General features: G+C 44.2%; 1 protein-coding gene across 5 annotated transcripts in view; it reads left to right on the forward strand.

The window, feature by feature from the left end:
• The window catches only part of SPOP (speckle type BTB/POZ protein), a 42,201-nt gene extending 27,455 nt beyond the window's left edge, over positions 1–14,746 (forward strand). For all 5 annotated transcript variants that reach the window (XM_067541095.1, XM_067541094.1, XM_067541091.1 and 2 more), the window contains 5 exons: positions 7,505–7,682; positions 8,327–8,382; positions 8,817–8,939; positions 12,617–12,759; positions 13,527–14,746. In XM_067541095.1, coding sequence (XP_067397196.1) covers positions 7,505–7,682; positions 8,327–8,382; positions 8,817–8,939; positions 12,617–12,759; positions 13,527–13,671 — 645 coding nt within the window. In that variant the 3' untranslated portion in view covers positions 13,672–14,746. The remainder of the gene's footprint in view (positions 1–7,504; positions 7,683–8,326; positions 8,383–8,816; positions 8,940–12,616; positions 12,760–13,526) is intronic.
• Positions 14,747–21,915: the final 7,169 nt, after the last annotated feature.

Here is a 21,915-nt window from a genome sequence, read left to right on the forward strand (position 1 = left end):
TTGGCGGCTGTAGAGCCTTAAATTAAAAATTTCAGACATTCTAAAGTTAGAATCCTAAATACAGATATAGAGTTTTATTTGGCATCCTGGTCTGAAAATGTTAGTCTTTAATCTAGTTCTTAAAGTGTCTCTCTTTGAGCCCCCCTGCATTCTATTCCTCTTCATCCTTTACTGGGTATCTGTGTTCCTGGTAGCTGTGACCTTTGCCAGAAGGAAGGAACAGTTGGCCCCCTTTTTCTGAGTATTGCGGACATGATTTTTCATGAGGGTAAAGTGTTTGCTTTTGCTGCAGCAGCCTCTGAACCAAAAAAGGAAAGGCTTCAGTTACAGCTGTACAGTGTGGCTATTTTTCTCTTCATATTTTCTTTCAAACAGTATAGGCTGTATCTGTTTGTTTCAAGAGACACCTCCTTTAAGAGACTTATTCAGTCAGTTATCTGCTAACTACTTGAGCCATTAGTGTCCTTGTTGGGATCCTTTAATATTTGTTGTAATGTTTTTATGGTTGGGAAAATGACTGGGATGAGGTCTGTGTAGCTTTAGCAATTCTTGCTTCTTTTTCCTTAAATTATTATTATGGATGACTATGAATAGTCATTGGGCCAGGGAAAGAGAATGTGAGTGACTTCATAAGCTGATAGTTAGGGCCCCTCACCAAGGATGTGGGAAATCCAAGTTCAAGTTCTTACTTCAATTACTATAATTACTTATAAAAAGTGGAACAGCTTCAACAGAAGGGATGGAGAAAAACCTGCAACAGAATATCCCATAGCCTGGTGGCTGGGACATTATCCTGCAATGTGGGAGACCCAAATTCAAATCCCTTCTCCACATAGGGCAAGAGGGAGGAACTGGATCCAGGTTTCTCATGTTCCAGGCAAATGCCCTAACTTCTGGGCTGAAAGTTATAAGGAGGGCACCACCACCACCAGCGGCTCCTCCTCTGCCTGTTCTGTAAATCTAGTCCTCATATACTTCTATTATGGTACCAGAAATCAAAACAGAAAATATTGATTCACAATTTTTTCCACTTTACCGATTCACTGAAAATTAAAAAATTGTTTTCAGTTTGATATGAGCAAAAACTTTTTCAAGTTTTCTGAACAGTGAACCAAAAAATTCATTATTTGCCCAGCTGTAGTTCCAGATCCTTAAGCCAAGTGTTTGCATTCCCCAGGACAAAAAGAGAATTTATTCCTGATCTCAAATGTCATTCTTTTTTCCTGTTGTCTTGTTCCATGGTTTGTTCTGTCTGTCCGTCCATATTCATTGTGCAGGAGGAGAAGCTTAAGTTTGTAGGTTGCTGATGTTAGAGGGGAAGGGAATGTAATTTGTAAACTTAAAGTTGTTGAGAGGGAACTACTGCTGGCTTTTGCTGATGCTGTAAGTTTCTTACCACATAAATAGGTGTACCATATGCTCTTCTAACACTTCTCTGCTGGCCACAGGTGCTGAATGCTACTGCTTGCATCTGTGCTTTCGTTCAGCAAGAATGTTTTCTACGCAGGAGCTCTCTAAGGAATTAGCAACACTTGGTGTTGAGAGACTATTGTGTGGGGGTTGTCTGTGATATGTGGGAGGGGTTTTGGTGGGGGGGGGGGTCATTTCTGTATAGACCAGAAGATTGCTGAGTTGTCTCTCTCAGCAGCACCTTCTCCTTGGTTTGTTAGCTTTTCTAAAAAGTATCCCCAGTCCTTTGTTAACCTCTCACTCTGAACCCTAATATCAACTTGTTGAGGATGCAGTTGGGGAGGAGAATAATGGTCCTTGTCTAGCATTTTCAATTCACACCCCTCTTGCTCATCAGTTTGAGAAGTCTCTGGAATTTTTTTTGCAGGTGGGGTTTCACTGTCCATCTCCCAACTGCATTACCTTTTTCTGTTCAATCTCTGGTTCCAGGAAAATAATTGACTACAGAGGATTGATACTCAGTCTGGAGAGAGAGGATGGTTTAGCCTTTCCTTGATGAGTCCTTTGGATTCTACATATATTCGGTTAATCTTGCCAGATAACTTATTTTCTTCACTCCAGGAAGGAATTCACTATACAGATATACGCATATCTGGAAAATCATTATTTGGCTGATGCAAAGTCAGAATTCTGGACCCTGAGTACTCATGGCTGAACTCAGATTTGGAATTCCTCTTAGATGAGAAGGGCCTCAGTTGTAGGTCTTTGAATTCAAGTCACTGTTCTGGAAGTCCTCCTTTTAACTGGTCAAAAAGGCAATATAGTTTGTGCTCAGGTGTCTGCTGCTTCCTGAAAGCTGTCAAGAAACTGAGTCCAGCCATCATGTCCTGTAGCCAGTTTGCCTTTAATTTGGTCGTAAAGCATTGATGAAACCTCCCTTTGTGGAAGGTCTCCCTCTATTTCCTTACTGTTATAGTTGGTTCCTTGAGTCTATAGTGCTTGTCAGGAGGGTATAAGAATTGAGGACCTTTACTAATGCATCTCCCACATTCACTCCAAAAGCTTAATTCCCCCTTTCTTCTTAATCAAGAAGCTTTCCATCCTTGAGGTCCATCTTCACTTGTCCGATATTTTTAGAGTTCTGGAATTTAACTTGGTCGAGACAGAACAAGTACAGCAGCAGCCATCCAAGTTTCACTTGTGCTGCCATGTTGATGTTCTTTAATTTTATAGGGAAGGGGTAAAGTGATTGAATCTTCATGGTCCATTCAGTCTTTGCCCAATCTGAGTCTGCCAAAAGAGGTTAATTTGTTCAACATCTTGTAGTATGGATTCCTGTTCACTAGAAATTGGAAAGACCTCACTAACTCATTTCACATAAGCTATCCCATAGCCATCAAATAGTAGCTACTTTTGGTTACTACCTAACTTGGCTGAGATTAGAGCTAGTGACCAGGGATCCACTCCAAATCCCCTGAATTCTCCAAACCCCTCACTATTTGATACAGAATGGTTGTAACTAATTTCTTACCCAAGATAGAAAGTCACTGGTAATAGAGGTTCTACTTCGAGTGATTGCTCATATCCATTCCAATATAGGTAAGTGCACGCCACCGTGTACTGGTTCCCAGAACTTTTTTTCTCCTTAGCAAGTCCCATAGGGTCGGCTTAAGTGCCCCCTGGAGTACCGCGCTCATACCGTGGTATATGAGGTACCACCGACCCTGCGGGCCCTCAGTTCCTTCTTTCCGCCCAAGGCCTGTTACTGGAACTACTGCCTCTTGCATTCTAGCAAGTAGCATTCCCTGTTTTGAACTGTTCTCATTCTTGTAGATGTTTAATTAGAGTTAAAGTAGTTAAGTGTAGTTGTTAGTTGTTAAGTATAGTATTAGATTAGATAAGAAGCCCTTAGGGGCTTAGGGTTGGGCTATGCCAGGCACAACCGGGTTTAAGTCCTGCACCACTTGTGGCAAGTCCTTCGCAGTGAGCGACCCTCACGACCGCTGTCTCTGCTGTCTGGGAGAGCAGCATAGAAAGGACAAGTGCAGGATCTGCAAAACATTCAAACCGCGGACCCAGAAAGAACGGGACACACACTTGAAGGCTATCCTGATGAAGTCCGCCCTTTGCCCGGACTCTGAACTGGCACGTTCTCCCGCGGCACCGAGCGTCTTCTCGGTGCAGAGCGTTCCACCGGCACCGGAGTCGACCCGTCGCCAATCACCGGTGCCGAAGAGGAAGAAGCACCAGGGCACTGAGCGTCGGGACTCCCCCGCACCGCCACGGGCCATTGAGTTTACTTCGGCACCTGCATCTCCACGCAAGGAGCCTCCCCCGACTCCTAGGGGTGGGGGAGCGCCCCTGCAAGGGCTGTCGACACCGGAGGCATTCCACGTGGTATGCGCCCTCATGGCCATGCCCACGCCTCCGTCCCTCCCCTCGGCCGAGGGTGCAGGGACCGGCGTCTCGGGGTAAACCCGCGCTGGGTGACCCAGGTGGGTGGTCGAGACCACAGTCCAAGTCTCCCAGACGATCAGAGAGGGTAGAGCGTGCAGGCTCCCCTCACAGCTCTGACTCCAGGTCATCGAGCTCCTCCGCACTGCGGCACCGAGGACAGTCCAGGGCACCGGAGGTTCCGTGCTTGAGGCGACACCGCTACAGTTCTGAGGTGCGCAGTTCCCGCTCCCCGGCACCGAGTCCCTCGCCTTCCCAGACAGAGGCACTTCCTCCAGTTTATGGTAGCTGGCTGCCACTACCAATTCTCGGCCCTGCCCTTTGGCCTCTCATCTGCCCCCAGGGTCTTCACAAAATGTATGGCAGTGGTGGCGGCCCACCTGCGCTGCAGAGGGGTCCAGATCTTCCCCTATCTGGATGACTGGCTGATCCGGGGCAGGTCCAGGGCCCACGTGAGGAACAGCCTGGTGCTCACCTGCACGACATGCCCCAGACTGTGGCTGCTCATCAACGAGCAGAAGTCCACTCTCTCCCCGGTGCAGCGCATAGACTTTATCGGGACCACCCTGGACGCCACTCAGGCCAGAGCCTTCCTTCCACAGCGTCGCTTCGAGGCGATGGCCGCCATTATCGACCATCTCCACAGGTCCCCCACAACGACAGCCAGGCACTGCCTGGAGCTGTTGGGACATATGGCGGCCTGTACGTATGTGGTGAGGCTGGCTCACCTCAATCTCCGGCCTTTCCAGGCGTAGTTAGCCTCGGTATATGCACCAGCCAGGCACTCCTTAAACAGGATGGTCATGGTTCCCACACAGGTCCTGACCTCCCTGAACTGGTGGAGGACTCCCGAGGAAGTACTGAGGGGGGTTCCATTCCAGGACTTGGCCTCATCGGTCACCCTCATTACGGACGCTTCGGATGTGGGGTGGGGGGCCCACATCAGCAGTGACCTAAGCACCCAGGGGCTCTGATCAGAGCAGGAGAGGAGCCTCCATATCAACGTCTGGGCGCTCAGGACAGTCCGCCTGGCCTGCAAGGTGTTCCTCAGATTCCTGAGGTGCAGGATGGGCAGCAGCCATGTTCTATATGAACGGGCATGGGGGAGCGCGCTCCTCGGCCCTTTGCCAGGAGGCCATCCGACTTTGGGACTTTGCGGTGAGGCACGACTTCCACATACCTGCCTCTTACCTCCGTGGGGTCAGGAACGACGAGGCGGACCACCTCAGCAGGTCGTTCCTACCCCCGACACGACTGGTCGCTGCACCCGGAGGTGATAAGTTTTATTTTCCGCAAGTGGGGTGTTCCCCAACTGGACCTGTTCGCGTCGTCCTGGAACAGGACATGCCCGAGGTTCTGCTTGCTCTGGGTCGCAAGCTGAGCTCCATCTCCGACGCATTCCTCATAGACTGGATGGGGACCCTGATGTATGCGTTTCCCCCCATTCCGCTGCTGCCCAAAGTCCTCTTGAAGATCAAGAGGGACAAAGCGGATGTCATACTGATCGCCCCAGCCTGGCCGAGACAGCACTGGTTCAGCATGTTGCTACACCTGTCCATTGCCCCACCAGTGCCGCTCCCGAGACGTTACGACCTGCTCTAACAGGACCAGGGTCACCTGCTGCACCCGGATCTGGACTCCTGACGGCATGGAGACTCTGTGGCTGACAGAGGGGGAGAGAGCCTGCTCGGCGCAGGTCCAACAGGTTCTGCTGGGCAGCAGAAAACCCTCCACTCAGGTGGTGTACCGGGCCAAGTGGAAGCGGTTTACCTGTTGGATGGAGTCCCGGGGCATCCCACTGAGCTGCTCGCCCATACAGGCGATTCTGGACTACCTGCTCCACCTGAACCTCCAGGGTTTAGATCTGGTCTCCCTAAAGGTGCACCTAGCGGCCGTCTCGGCCTTCCACCAGCCAGTGGAAGGGAGGTCATTGTTTTCCCACCCCATGTCAGTCCAGTTCCTCAAAGGGATGCGAGAAGCTATACCTGCAGGTCTGTGACCCGGTACCTCCCTGGGACTTGAACCTGGTCCTCACCAGACTGACGGGACCCCCCCTTTGAGCCCATGACTACATGCCCGCTGCTCGTCCTCTCGTGGAAGGTATCCTTCCTGGTGGCCATTAAATCGGCTAGGAGGGTCTCCGAGATAAGAGCTTTGACCTTGGAGTCCCCCTGCACCGTCTTTTATAAGGACAAGGTGTGACTGAGACCCCACCCGGCCTTCCTTCCTAAGGTGGTGTCCCAGTTTCATTATAACCAGGATATCTTCCTCCCCGTATTCTTTCCTAAACCGCATGGTTTGGAGGAGGAGCGGAGATGGCACTCGCTGGACATGAGACAAGCCCTCGCCTACTACATTGAGCGGACTCGGCCGTTCCGGAAGTCGACACAGCTGTTCGTGGCAGTGGCGGACTGGATGATCGCCACCTGGATCACCGCCTGCATCAGGAGTAGGCAAAGGTGCCGCTTCCAGGAGCTGTTTCAGCGCACTCAACCAGAGCCCATGCCTCGTTGGCGGCTTTCCTGGAAAGAGTGCCCCCGCAGGATATCTGCAGAGCAGCTACTTTGTCGTCGGTGCACACCTTCATGTCCCGCTATGCCATCGTGCAGCAGGCGAGAGAGGATGTGGGCTTCGGCAGGACCGTGCTGATGAGAGCAGCTCGCCAATGACTCCTACCCTCCTCCAAGGTATAGGTAATCACCTATATTGGAATGGATATGAGCAATCACTCAAAGTAGAAAACAGGGTTACTTACCAGTAACTGTTGTTTTTCGAGATGTGTTGCTCATATCCATTCCATACCCACCCTCTGTCCCCGCTGTCAGAGTTAGCAGAAAGAAGGGACTGAGGGCCCGCAGGGTCGGCGGTACCTCATATACCGCAGCATGAGCCCGGCACTCCGGGGAGCGCCTAAGCCAACCCTACGGGGCTTGTTAAGGGGAAAAAAGTTCTGGGAACCAGTACACGGTGTCGCGCGCTCACCTATGTTGGAATGGATATGAGCAACGCATCTTGAAGAACAACAGTTACTGGTAAGTAACCCTGTTTTTATCAGTGTAAAAGAAGTGGGGGTGCTGAACTTCGCAAGAGGTTGAAATACTGGAGCTGAACCAGAAGCAGCAATGATGGCAAAATTTGTAGGATAGACATCTCCTTGGGCTACACAGACTATAACTTACGTTGGTCAGACTATTTGGTCTTATTAGGAACTCTGTAGAACCAGTGCTAGATTATGGAAGATTTTTGTACATCTGTGACTTTTCCTGTGTATCTCTGTCTCTGATGGCTGCTTGCAGCATTGTCTGTGAAGAAGCTTATATATGGAGTAGACTCCAAAACTTTGATCCAGGAGAAAGAACTAGGTCAGGAGTGGTGTCCAGAAGAGGACGACTGTTTTCCAAGGGTGTGGGCCCTACTGACATTGATGCCAAATTGGATGGAGGTGGCTTTAGTTTGAGATCTAGCAGGGGAGGCCTTGGCTGGAGGCTGTCTCGGATATAGATGGCTCTTCAGTGTGAGCATATATCTAGTTCTACTGTGTTTCATTTGAGAGATTGAGGGTTTGATCCCTCGGTCTCCCTTCACTTGTTCTGGAAAGTGAAGTCTGTTGTAGACAAATTAACACTCTACTTCTTTTCAGGTGAGTGTGGTACAGGACTCTGTCAATATATCTGGCCAGAACACCATGAATATGGTGAAGGTACCTGAGTGCCGCTTGGCGGATGAGTTGGGAGGACTCTGGGAGAATTCTCGCTTCACGGACTGCTGTCTGTGTGTTGCAGGCCAGGAGTTCCAGGCTCACAAAGCCATACTGGCAGGTCGGTATTGACTTGTGCAGGTCTTAGCAGGATGGGAGACAGCAGCATCATGGCAGATGGAGTGCTCTCATAATAAGTCTTTGAGTTACTTCTGCTTTTAGGAAAATGCTCCAGGAAACGGCAGCAAAAGGTGCCTCAGATCCCTGCCAACTGTAGTTCTGTAGTGAAAGATCCTTCTCTGAATATGGCAGCTAATTACTGCCATAATGTTTGAAGGAGAGGGAAGTGTTCTCTTCCCTTTAATGGAATTTCCTGTCTCCTCACAAGATGAGAATGTTGGGGAGGGGTGTTGGTGGTTGCTATAATGTGACCCAAAAGATGCTATGGATGGAGGTTACCAGCTTTTTCTGAAGCATCCTTGCTTAATGCCATGAAATACATGACTGCATTAGACCTCTGCATTTGCTCTTCTGCCTTGTTTGAAAGGCCACAGGAAACCCTGACTTACACATTTTGAAGTTACATTGACACTGGGTCACCAAAAAGTGTATAGGTGTAATAGTATTTTGAGTTTGTGACTGCTGCTATCTTGTAACGTTTCCTTAATACCAAGAAAATTGGGGAGGGAAAGGTATTGGGTATTACAGCCTTCAGGGGTATCTCTAATACTTTAGCTACTTTTTATTTTTTTCCCCCCACCATAGCACGTTCCCCGGTTTTCAGTGCCATGTTTGAACATGAAATGGAAGAGAGTAAAAAGGTAAGTGTCTAAAGAGAGAAGGAGCTTTCCCAGCTGTGTGAATAGATCTCAGATCAATTCTTAATATCCGTGGTGACCTGAGAACACTAGATAGCATTCATGAATTACATCAGCTGCTAACTGTTTTTGAACATTTTTTCACGTTAAATACTGGACTCTGTTTTAATTGTCCTAGAGGGAAGAAGAAAGATCAGTGAGGCAGTTGTGATCTTTATTACCCTTGAGGAAGAGTGGGGGGGGTAGGATAGGCACCAACTAAAGGATATTAAATAAAATTGAGAACTCTTTTTACCCCCTCTACACACTTTTGTGAATAGTACATGTTGCTTAAGAGTTTTCTGCACAACTAATGTCAAAGTTCAGATAACTGGTGGAAAGAGGTCTGTCTCTAGCATCCGGTAAAGATCTTAATAATCTTCTTTCTTCTGAAACAGAATCGTGTTGAAATCAATGATGTGGAACCTGAAGTTTTTAAGGAAATGATGTGCTTTATTTACACGGGGAAGGCACCAAACCTAGACAAAATGGCTGACGATTTGCTGGCAGCTGCTGACAAGGTACAATTGGGATTTATGGCTGTTCGGGGGTTGGCAATGACATATGCCTTGTTTTACATGGTGATCCTTGAGATTGCTGCATTGAAATTTTCACAGAGTTCCTTGAACTGTACTGAGGGAGTGTTGGGTGAGCTTAAATGAATGTGTGTGCACGTGCTTTCATGCACATGCTTTTCTTGCTGAAAAATACACCTGGGCAGTTCTGTTGAACTGCTCCTATTAACTGGACCTACTCCTATATAATTTAGGGATAATGATAGAAATACAAATGTAACCCATAAAAGGAATTAATGCAAACCTTTCTTTCCTCAGTTCAGGGAGTGAGAGGAGACAGTACCTCTGTTCTATTAAATTCCTAATGGTCCTGTTAAATATTTGTCCCGAGTGCTCATTTGAAAAACTGTCCTAGAACTCTGGGTTCATCTCTGTTCATCATAGTCTAGCATATGAGCTTGGAATAGGCAGGAGGCAAGTTCAGTGTGGAGCCAGAACAAGCGGCCAGGGCATTGAATCTCAAAAGTAGTATTCTGTTTTGCCAGACAGGGATCGTAGTCTGTCTCTGCTTTTCCCTCTGGGCTGGTTGGTATTGGCAACTTATAGTGGGGACTCCTGAACATAAGGAAGGTGGAAAATGATAATGGGGGAGGATCTATGATGTTTTCAGTGGCAGTCCCTGCAGTTTGAGGAGAAAGGGGTGCATTGGAGGAAGCTTCTTGCTTTAAATCTGCTGTGACTTTGCAGGGAGGTATCGGGGATGTTCTGGCTGGAGGGCTGGTGTAGCCCTTGTCTGGCAAGAGCACTGCAGTGGCCTACCCTGCCAGCCTCTGTCCACCTCCCTTTGGAGCACCAAGGACAGAAGATAGTGCGTTGCTGGCCTATGAGTCATATTTACTGGTGGAAATTCTTAATCTATAACCAGAATTTATTTCCTTTCTTTTGCTTTTAAAAGTGAACTTAGTGCTGGTGAAAGGTGCCAGTTTGACAGCACTGGAGACTAAAGTCCTCTATTTATCCACCAAACAGGTTCAGCACGGGTAGCAGCAGTGCAAGATTCTCCACACTGCCCTGCCATTGTGCCTCAACTCTGACCTGGAGGGACCACCTCTAGGGGTGAGAGCGTAGTTCAGTCTCCATGCTTCTTCAGTCCTTGGATTCTCTTGTGGGTGCCAATTAGGGTGGTGGATTTTAAGATGTGGATGCATGTAACTTTGTTCCACACAAACCACCATGCGGCTATCAAATAGTAACCACTTCCAGTCACTACTGATCAGGGCCTAATTCAAACTGGTGATGTGGAGGTGAAATGCACCATATGGGGGCTTTGTAATAGCATAACTAGAATTTAAATGGGGAATAATACAAGCAGTCCCTTGGGCACAGTATAATCATTGTCACATATTTTATTCTGTATTTAAAGAGTATTGATTGAAAGCTCTATGCGGTCTTTAACTGAGGCAAGAGTAACTAAGCAGCAGCAGTACATTAAGAGCAGAGCGTCAGCTTTAAGTTTGACTTTCTTGGCTTTTAATATAGCTTTTCCTTTTAAACTCCTTGTGTGTCTTTTAAAAAGCAGAAACAGAGATCTTTTATGAAAGCATATAAAACATCTAATATTTACCCAAGAGACCTGAAACAGCTTCTCCTGAACTAGTCCAGTCTCTTGGGGGAAAATATGTAATTAGACCCAAAACAAAACACGTCTTCTAAACTCAGGAGACACCATTTCAGCGTCTTGAGTAAGGACACTATTAGGTAGTTTTTTCAAAAGTGTAATTAAGAAAGAAAGAAAAATAAAACTTAGTACCTCAGAGACCAGAATGTCTACTTTTGTCCAATTACATAATTGGGAGCTGTTTTTCGTAGTTAAAATCCACATGAAAATTGTACGTGGGGAAAGAAATTATTCAGTATTCACAGGAAATAATTTTAAGCTTCTACTAACACAGACAATAATATGGAATAACTGCTTGCAAAATGTCCTCCTTGCCCCCTACATGAAACTCTTTGAGTGAGAATCTACTAGTATAATTTGTTTATTTCCCTTTCTCACATGCCATGGTTTAAGCTGAAAGGACCATTATTACCAAGTTTTATAAATGTACAAGGCCTTATAATATGAAGCTATTGATTTTAACCTTAACTATAATGGAACTCTACCAGAATGTCTAAAATTAGTTTGTAAAGAGCATGGGATGCTCACTGTATAAAAGTCAAGAAAATGAGGTATATACCAGCACTGCAGTGACTGTAGGTAAATAAAGCAGTAGAAACTGAATGAGTCTGAATGAGTTCAGAAGTAGTTCATATGGTCTCTCACTCCGAAGAGTTCCAAAAAGCATTATAAACTATACACAAGGATCACTCTATCCACCATTGAAGTGTAGTTACCTTTCAGATGAAAAGCAGCAGCTCTTTAACAACTCTAAATAATGATACTCATCATTGTAAGATAAGAAGTGAAGAAATGGTAACATGTTTAAGCATTAGGGGAATTTATGTAGTCTGAATGTAACTACTCAAGTTAGAATTTGGTCAGAACACTGGGATTGCTGGCCTTATACTTCTGAAGGGCATTGTGAGATTCATAATGAGTCAGGACCTCAGTTTTGTTTCATTCAAAAGACACCAACTCCAGGATCAAATCACACAGGCCAAGGTTTTCAAAAGAGACTACTGATTCTAGTTTCTTCAATTTTTTGGTGCCCAACTGAGAGACTTTAAAGAGTCTTATTTTTAAGAGGTTGGATGCCCAGCACTTTCTGAAAATCAGATCCTTTAAAGCTGTGTCCAGTTCAGCAGCCAAGATCACTGGTTGCTCTTGAAAACCTGGATTATAGTGTCTGCAGATTGTTTCGGTAAAGACTCAAATGGTGTGTGAGATTCAATAGCTGCCACTCTTCTTAGTGTTCCCTTTCAGTTTCTTATCAGACTACTGACCTGGCTCTAACCCTACATAGCTCAAAAGATTTGATACTGTTGTAATACAGGATAGTGAGAAATTGTTTGAGAAAGGGAAGCTAGAGTAGGGCTTTTGCCTCTGCTTTTCAGATGTGCTATACTTTCAGTTTCTACCTGGATTACCCAGGAAACAGGTAGAATGGGTCTCTGTTTAACATCTGAATATAAAAATAGTACTTTGTGTTTGAGCAAGGTTGATCTTGATTTGCAGAGCATTAATGGCAAAGAAACCAAGTGAAAGCTGCCAAAGCATTACTGGAACGTAAGAACACTTAATGGAGCATTCACCGTAGCATAGGTTTGTCCACTGAACAAGAACCATATGTGCAGCGATAGGGTAAAAGAAACACTAGGTTTCAGCAATATGTGGTTTGAAATATCTGAGATAATAGGAGTTTAAAATGACAGTTCCAGGTCATCTTTAAGCATGATGATGTCACCAACAATGCTGTAACACAAGAAGGCAGGGATAAGAGTTATGGTGGGTATGATGCCTGCCCCTTTCTCTGCTCAGGGTGGGCACATAATAACTCTCTTGCTGGTCAGAAGCCTCTTATGAATACAGATTGTGTGTGTGTGTAACTAACAAAGTGAGAGGTCTGTGCAGCATAATAGCATAGTCTTTGTTACTGAAGAGAGAAGCAGCACAAATAGAGCTTCAGTGCAGATCAGATTAAGGGTTTCTCCATTGTAACCATAACTTGGCTTCTGTTTTTCAGTATGCTTTGGAACGCTTGAAGGTGATGTGCGAGGATGCACTGTGCAGTAACCTGTCTGTGGAAAATGCAGCTGAGATTCTCATCCTGGCTGACCTACACAGTGCTGATCAGCTAAAAACTCAAGCTGTGGACTTCATTAACTAGTGAGTTTGCTTCAGTCTCACCCTTGGGGCAGGAATTTGGAGAAGAAAACAAACGACTGAATTTATTCCAGTCCTCTCGTGATTAATAAACCCAGAGGGTGGAGGTGATGATCTTCTTTAACCTTATAGGTCTATAATACCCAAATACAAACATATATTTGTCTGGCATCATAGAAAATGCCATTGGTTCTAAGGGTTAGTTAATGAATTATCTCTGGGTCAGTTCAAAGGAGGTATGGGGAGGAGTTCTGTGGACTATGGTACAGTCTCGCCATGTTTATGTTGGTGAGAACTTTTAGAATGTAAAATGCCACCAGAGAAAGAGAGGCCATTCATATTTATAAATGTTAAGATAGATATTTTTCCAAAGTAAAAACTGATATTGACCATATCAATGTCTGAAATATTTTGTGGTGCTAGTTGATGATTGTCTTGTTTCCCAAGAAGTGAAGAAGTTGTATTTCTTGTCATGAATGGAGGTTAAGGGAGATATGCATTATCTTTCTAGCTTTGAAATATTCATGCTTGGATCATTAAATCTTACCATGCTGAAGAGACTGTGCAAAGCAAAAGCTAGATCAGCAGGGCCAAAACTTGTGAACATAGTGGAGGTGATATAACATGTGCACCAAACAAGAAATTCCAAAACAGAAAACTTAAAATGATGAGAGAGAACTTCCTGAGGGCATATGAAAAGAATCTATATGATATTGCTTACCCCTAAAAATCAATAACTAGATTTTTAATGTTCTCTTCTCTTTTTCTAGTCATGCTTCTGATGTCATGGAGACCTCAGGCTGGAAGTCTATGGTGGTATCGCATCCCCATTTGGTGGCTGAGGCATATCGCTCTTTGGCCTCTGCACAGTGTCCCTTCCTGGGACCCCCACGTAAGCGGCTGAAGCAATCCTAAGGCCCCTGCTATCACGTGACCCCATGTTTTTCTGGAGGCAGCAGCAGCTGTTGCTGCTCTGACCTTGACCACCGGGTAGACAGCGCAATCTGTGGAGCTTTTACTCCGTTGTGGGGGGAATACTGCTTCGTGACACCCAGACTTTTTAAAACAGCACCAAGAAACTTGGGGAAAGGGGGGAGGGTGGGCCTGGGGCTCAGGGGCTGTTCAACCTAACAAATCCCTGTCGCTGCATCGTCTGTGTGTTCCCTTCGACTTGGCTGAGTCAATAACTACAGGGTTCGGGTTAAGCACCGGCCCTCTCAGAATATCCCAGTACTGGTACTGGGGGAAAATAACGTCTCTGTGTCTGACAGCACAGAACAAATCGTCAGACACCTGGAGCAAAGAGGACATTTTAGTTTTGGAGAGAGTAGGAAAAGAAGAGAATTTCCAATGAGGTTCTGAAGGGAGTGCATGGTGGGAGCTCCAGTAGTATTTATATAAAAGAATTTAAGTCCTTCCAGCTGTGCTAAAAACTGGACGTTTGTGTAACTCCTTAATGCCATTCAGCAACAAGAAGATCAGTTTCTCTGTTAGTAGCACTTGTATGTTTATTGCAAAAAAAAAAAAAAAAGCAACAACAAAAAAATCTTTTTACTAAATGACAAGTTTGAGTGAAAGGGGACAGCGAAAGGCTGTGTGCTACGGAGGATGTGAATAGACTCAAGCCAGCCTTTGCAAATCTACATTGGCTTTCCGGGACTGGAAAATCCTTGATCTGAAGAGTGCTGTCTGATGAGGACAATGGTTACCTGTTTTTAGATATTGTGGGAAATGTTTTTGGCATTTTTCCCTGCTTTATTTTTTCCCCCTTTTTTAAAAAAAGGAGAAGTTTTATTGTTCATGAAAACTGCGTCAAAGGTTCCTGTCCTGAGTTGCTAAATGATTCTTATCAACTGTTTGTACCTGACTTGCTCACTGTCTATGAGCCAGTCCTGTTCCTTTCTATTAGTCACTCTTCGTACGGAGAAGAAATTCCAAAATAGCTGGTAATTTTTTTCTTTTTGAAAATATAAATAATTACTATTTTGTACGGTGTGGTATCTTTTTGTCTTTCTTGTTCCATTTTTAGACTTCTCCCAGTTGAAAATCAAGTTCCAAAGGGTTCAGTTTCTGTTTGCTATCAGGTACTGATAGTGACACAGCATTCCCAGAATCCAAATGGCATTTATGAAGGGAGGCTATGCACAGAGCTGCAATGCCAAATTACATTTTATTCCTCTTAGCAGATATTGCCAAAATACCTGAGAACATTTTGTTTTAATAATAGTTGCACAAAGCTGACCCCTAGCCTTACCTGAATCTTTATTTATATATAAATATGGAAAGGAAGTGCAGTTGTTCAACCCATCTGGTTTATAACAGCCGTGTGAAAGGCTGGATGTCTGAATGTGGGGGAAGAGAGGCCATCTATTAATCCATCGTTAGGCCCAGTTATCCAGTGAGGTTAGATTGAAGCACACTGCTTCAGGATGGTGGGGAACTGGTCTGACCTCAAGATGTCCAGACAGGGCATGAAATATACTATAGAGAACAATTTAGCTTTATCTGGGAAATGGGTTAGATGACTTTGTTTCTAATTTCTGATTCTATTATGATTCCCTTTCACAGACACTGTCCCTTATGTGAAAGCAAGAACCTCCAGTCAAATGTTCGTGATTATTATTTTTTTTTAATCCTGATGCTGTCTATATTTTTATCAAATGGTGACTGGAAGGAGGGACTTGTCCCTCCTCTCCTCACCCCCAGTTAAGTCCTCAACATACACACTGCCTTTTCCACATTTCACTTGGCTCATAAATTCCCATAATATAGTTGTTGCTCAAACTCTGACTAAACCTGCATGTGAGGTTTAGTATGCACTTCTTTTAGGTAGAGTAAAGCATATAGTCAGCTGTTCACATTCTCCCACTGCTCCAGCCATGTAAGAGCTGCAAACTGGCATCCCCAAGCTATAACTGCTTTCTAACCTTAAAAGTTTGCTGCCTGCTAATTGAGGCATAAATTTGTCTAATTATTCTAAGGAAGCTTCATTGTTTACTGAAAGGTTAAAACCACAAAGCTTTCAACCCTGTTGGGATAGCATGATCAACTGTTCTGGGAGTCTCCCTGGCTCAGCCTTTCCTGGGGATGCAGACATGCCTACAAGAAGGTAAATGGGTCTTGACGTCACCTGTCCCAACCCTTCTTTAGGGAGGTACTTACTGAAAGCAAATACCGATTTGGCAGTCATTCCCAGAGGGATGGAGATACACCTACAGGAAGGTAATCAGTTCTGGGATTTGTCTGTCCCAGTCTGTCCTTTAGAGCCAGATATGTCTCCAGGATACGCTCAATATCATGAAAGTTCTCCTGAATTCAGATGCATGAAGGAGGAGGCTACTTACTCAGGTTGTTTCAGTTGCAGGTGAATTTGTTTGTTTGAACTATTTGTCAACTTCACTCTTTTTTTTTTATTTTTTATTTTTTTTATTGTAAATGATACAGCTGAAGCCATCTGGTTATAACAACATCAGAGCTGGAGCATACTGTTCATAAACCTCCCACTGACATCCTCCCCTCCCCAGATCTGAAATGTAATTTGAGTTAACTCACAATCTGTGGCATGTGTTGTTACTGCAGAGATCTTGGTGCCAGTGGAACAGTTGGAGATTTGAATTCCACAAGGAGAGAGAGGCATTTTTATCAAAACAATATTTCAGAGAGACATTTTTACAGAATCTTCTCAACCACAGTGCAGCTACGCTGAGATCCGAATTAAGTATTTGGTCTTGGCCCTACGGCCCCAATTTCTTCTTCCTCTCTCAGCTCCCACCTCAATACAATGTTACAGGGATATGCCCAAACTTTGTGTATAATCACACATCTGTCTCCATCTGCGTGTTATCTCCCTGATCACACTTCCTCCAGTTGCTTCCACGCTGAGCTCCTACTTTCTCAGGGGGAATGAGAGATACCTGGATGAACTTATTAGCTTCTTCAGGCACCAGTAGGGTATCCATCAGCCTAAGCCCGGAAGCGGTGTCTGCTTTTTCCAAACACCAAATGATGCATTGCTGGCCAAGAGATCTCTCACTGACTGCCCCTTGGGCTTTCAGTTTATTATAGAGTGAGATTCTACTGAGGTATTTTTCTCCTTATTGTGTGAGTTTTTCCAGATGGAAGTAAACAGCTTGTCTGCTTACAAGCAGAACAAACAATTGAGTTGGGATTGCTGCTCTGCTTTGAAACTGTCTCTTGCTTTGTTCTAGCTCTAAAACTGCTGTTAAGGACAACATATACTATCTTTTAAAAATATCTGTTATGGCTCCTTCCACTTTACTTTGTTTCAGAAGAGTTCTCAAGTTCAGTGCAATGTTTTCTGCAAAGGTTTTGCTAAAATAATTCTTGTTTAATCAGTTTGGGCCATGCAGATCCCCTTTTTCTCTCATGACTTCCTTTGAACTTGTGATTCAGAATTGCTTAACTTGACTTTTCAGTTAATGTAATATGAAAGTATTTAATTATACAAGTTGTCTCTCTCTGCCACCACCTCCACCCGGACCACCTGCCACTTTGATCTTTGCCTTTGATTCCAGACACATGCAACAGCAAAATTCTGACTTGGTGATTCTTGGTTGTGTTAATTATGATGAAATTACTTTAAAAGTACCAGTGGTGCTGCACTAGTGTGCACAGGAATAAGTGTTTTAACCAGTTTAGTGCCAAATTTGACTACAATAAACTGGGTCAAAGAAATTGGGAGACAGTGGAAAAAGTCATGGGGTTGGAGAACTAATACACAGGCCTAGAGAGGCTAAAATATAGGAATGAAATAACCAAATGAGAACCCTGAATTAGCATTTTCCCATAGAAGTTGTCCCTTCAGGACAGAGTTGAGGTTCGTTTGGCAGAGAGTGGTTTGAAGAAGTTTACACTACTGATTTTTGCTCTACCTAATTTGCTAGCTAGGATTTCAGTCTCCAGAGCTCAGTCACTAAATTCCCTGGAAAAAGAACTGTAAAAATAGTGGAAGGGACAAAGGCAATTGTCATTCAATCGAGTGTAATACAAGAGAATGCACCTAGGCAATAATAATCCGAAATTCAAGGATTCTTTAGAAAGAAGATAATTGGAAAGTAGTGGTGCCAAAAAAAAGCTTGGGGAGATGTTCAACAGTAAATTGGATAGCTGGTTACAATGTGGTAAGGAAGCCAAAATAAAGACAATTCTGGGTTCCATGGTCCAGAGGTACTGCTTCATGGGCTATGCCCATGATGTTCCCTCTCCATCAGCACTGATGAGACTAAAGCTTAAGAATGCTGTATTCACTTCAACTATCAGAAAGGTATTAATTTGGAAGGAATTCAGAGAATAAAATTGAACAAAGATTAGCTAAAATTATTGCCATTGGGGAAAGGTGTTGGGAATGTAACTGTAAACTCTTCAACTATTTGTACAAAGAGCAAGGAAGAAGATGAATCGCAGGGGTGGATAGGACTAATGGGGTAAAAGTGAACAAGCTAAAACCTCGGCTGACTATCAGGAAATCTTTCCTGTTACTGACTAGACTAAACTAGACAAAGCACTTCAATATGCAGTGGAAATGGATGAAGCTGGCTTGGGGATGGACATGGTGACCTACCAAACATAGTAGTCCTCCCAACGATTTTCATACTGGGGAGCTCAGCCTTTCATGGATCAGCCTACTCCCTGATCTTACATCTTCCTTGTGGTGGCTATAAAATTTGGTTATCTGAAAAATATGAATAGGACCATTGTAAGGAAGCAATGTGATCATGAACTCTATTAAGATGGTTGCAGCTGCTTGGTTTAGGGTATTTTGTTCCCTTCCCCACCTCACAAACTCCATTTTTTTTTTACCTGTACTGTTTGTCCTTTCCGAACAGGACTGTACATTTATTAGGACTGAATCTCATCAGAACGGCCATACTGGATCAGACAAATGGTCCATCTAGCCCAGTATCCTCTGTATCCCAGTATCCCAGTATCTTCCGAAGTAGCCAATGCCAGGTGCTTCAGAAGGAATGAACAGAACAGGTAATCATGAAGTGATCCATCCCGCCGCCCATTCCCAGCATCTGGCAAACAGCAATCCCTGTCTATCTTGGCTAATAGCCATTGATGGACCTATTCTACATGAATCTATCTAGTTCTTTTTTTGAACCCTGTTATAGTCTTGGCCTTCACAGCATCCTCTGGCAAGGAGTTCCACAGGTTGATTGCTTCCTTTTGTTTGTTTAACCTGCTGCCTATCTCCTTTCATTGCCTGAGGCCCCTACTGAATTAATCTATCCAGGCCATATTACTTTGATCCTGTTCCCCCCTTTTTTTCCCTACCCTTCTAGTCTTGGTGTCATTGGCAAATTTGCTCATTGTTCAATTTAGGCCAAAGAAACGTGACAGACACAAACCAGCTAAACAGGATGTTGAGTTCATTAACTTGTCTGAAAGAGTCCTGCACTGGGTTACAACTAGCAGGACACACAATCAATCATTGAAGGTTAACAGATACATCTGTTGCAGTGGTGAGGTAACATTGCAGGCACCTGGCAGGAGTTCATGGACAGTGGTTGGACAGGTGTGTTTCTGTCTCTAATATTTATGAAATGTATTAGGACTATGGAACTCTGACAGAAGTTCTCATCAGGTTTGCAAGCTGGGTCTAGAAGAAGCATGACACTTTAAAATCACTTCTGCATTTGGGTTGGAATGGTATAAAACTGTAGAGTATGGGCAATAGCCAAAGATCTCAAATGACCCCAGGAATGTGGTTTGCTCCTCTGCATTACCTGGCATATTGGTAGTAACAACACAGTGATATAGCTCAACTTTCCGAGGTGGTGACTTGTCCTCAGTCTAAATGGCAGAGAGGTCAAGGAATTGGAAATTGAGAGATCTGCTTTGTATTCCCATTTCTGCAATGGTCTCACTGAGTGACCTTGAGCAAGTTATTTTGCTTCATTGTGCTTCATAGCTCCATAAGCAAAATGGGACTAAATGATATTCTCTAACGCCCTTAGAGGTCTGTGGATGAAAAGTGCTGTCAATGTTGCTGATTATAACCATTTCCATTCCTAATGGTCCTAAAGTTTATTTTTCTTCATGGCTTTCCCCCAGCTCCTTCGTTGTTCTGGCTTAGATATTGCCACCACACTTATCCTACTGAATTAAAGCACCTCCCCCCCCCCCCCAAAAAAAAAAAAAAAAAAAAAAAAACAACCAACCCACCTTGCAGATCTGATCTCTAATGTGATATGGCAGATGGTAAAATCTGAATTAGGCAGCAGTAGTCTCTTATGTGAGACCGATAAACAAAGCTGAACTGCAAATTTTCTTTAATGAGCTAAATGTATTCCTAGGTGCTTTGAAGCCTAAAACAGTGAGAATAAAAGGGGGCAGTTAGCATTCAGTGAGTTTTTAAATGAACCTTTGTATTCATTTCAGCACCCCCAGAAATCATTCCATCCAACTCCAGAGCTGTTATAATGCCCTAAAATGCATCATTTGGTGAGATCATAATTCTCACTGGTGCCGTGCTATGGCATGGAGCCAGGTTGTTTGGAACTAGGGTAAGTGGCATTTTTATTAGATTGATGTGGTTTTTGAAAAATGCCATATACTTTTTGTGATTAGAATGAATTTTGCAAAATCATGCTATATAATAAATGCCACTTACCTGAGACCCAGCTCTGTTCTCCACTGGAGCTAGAATGGCAATTCTGATGACGCAGAATGATGTATTCTAGAGTGTCAGGAGAGCAGGCGTTGTCGCGGGCAACATCAAGGAGATAAAACAGTTCTGTGAGTAAAAAAACTAGCTATTTTGGCTGGCACATTTCTCTGTTTTTTCTCTAGTGTTGGGCATGGCAACTCCTACTCAGTGTTGCACTCTCAGCTCATTGCAAACGGAAGAGAAGATGCTTCCCAAATTTTAGATCTAAGCAAATTTGTCCTGTAAGTGGACAGGTATCAATCATTTGAACAGTTAGTGTTTCAGGTATTCATGCCATGTGATCTTGGGTAACAAGTGTGTGTGTAAAACTAGAGAAGAGAAATAGATGCTAGATCAGAAAGCAAAGTTAAGGGAATTGGTAGGAAGTGGGAGTATTACATATTTGTATGTTACTAGTATTTGATATTCTGTTTCAGCTCCTTGGTGCCTGTAGGCTGCTCAGTGGCTTATGTGAAATAATTTGGTGGTCTCTGTCCTTGATAGGTCACACACAGCTGCCACCACAACTGGCACTTACTGCTCCCCTTGAAATCTCATCGGAGAGGCCACGCTTGGAATGGATCATTGTGACCGTTACCCACTCCTTACAGTGGATAATGTGGGGAAAGTTTGTACTGCACTGCCCAAACTGCACCTGTTCCTGAAAATGGATGGATGGATGGATAGATAAAACGATTGCAAAAGAAAAGTTGGTGATGTTAATTTGGCCAGTACACTATTTCTGGATGATTATTGAAAGACACAGGTGTTCTGTGCTAGCCAAATCTGAGGCCCAGAGGCTTTCAACCAGTGATGTTCCACTTCCATCCACCTGCTGCCTTTCTGGTATGAAATGAAATTTTAAAATAGAGGCCTCGGGGACAGCCCAGTGGCCCCGTCAGTAATTCTGAGTGCAGCAGAGACATAGCTCCCAGCTCAAAACTTCAGCTTAGTCACTTTTACACAGGCCTGCAGGCTGAGTGTTGTGGGGAGGATTTTCCTTGTCTTTTGGGAGCCGTTCCTGTTGACCAATAGGGATCTGCAATGACAGGCTGTAAGCAGAGCTCCAGCCAGATGATGTAGATTTTTTTTTTAAGAAAGGCAGCTGTAACCTCCAAGCCCCTTGATAAAAACATCGTTTGAAGTGGGTATAGTTTTGACACTTTAGAAGGAGAAAGGGCCCCTGTATTTATGCTTGTTAACACAGATTTACCCCATATGATTCTCTTTCAGTCTTGCATATGGGGTGAAATGTTCCTCATGATGGTTTTCGTTGTTACCCTCATCCCTGCACTAATGATGCTGGCACTTAATTAGGGCTTTTCACCATCAAAGTCCTTTACAAACCCTAACCTCAGTACCCTTGGGAAGCAGGGTATCATCTTCATCTGTAAACTGGCGATGATAAAATAGAGAGGTTGAAGTGATTTGCCCTAGCTTGATTCATTAGTACAGTCAGGATTAGAATTTGGCCATCCTGACTTCAA

The sequence above is a fragment of the Emydura macquarii genome, unplaced genomic scaffold (genome assembly GCF_026122565.2).
Source record: "Emydura macquarii macquarii isolate MOO-44397 ecotype Brisbane River unplaced genomic scaffold, CSIRO-AGI_Emac_v2 contig_629, whole genome shotgun sequence".
Classification (NCBI taxonomy): domain Eukaryota; kingdom Metazoa; phylum Chordata; order Testudines; family Chelidae; genus Emydura; species Emydura macquarii.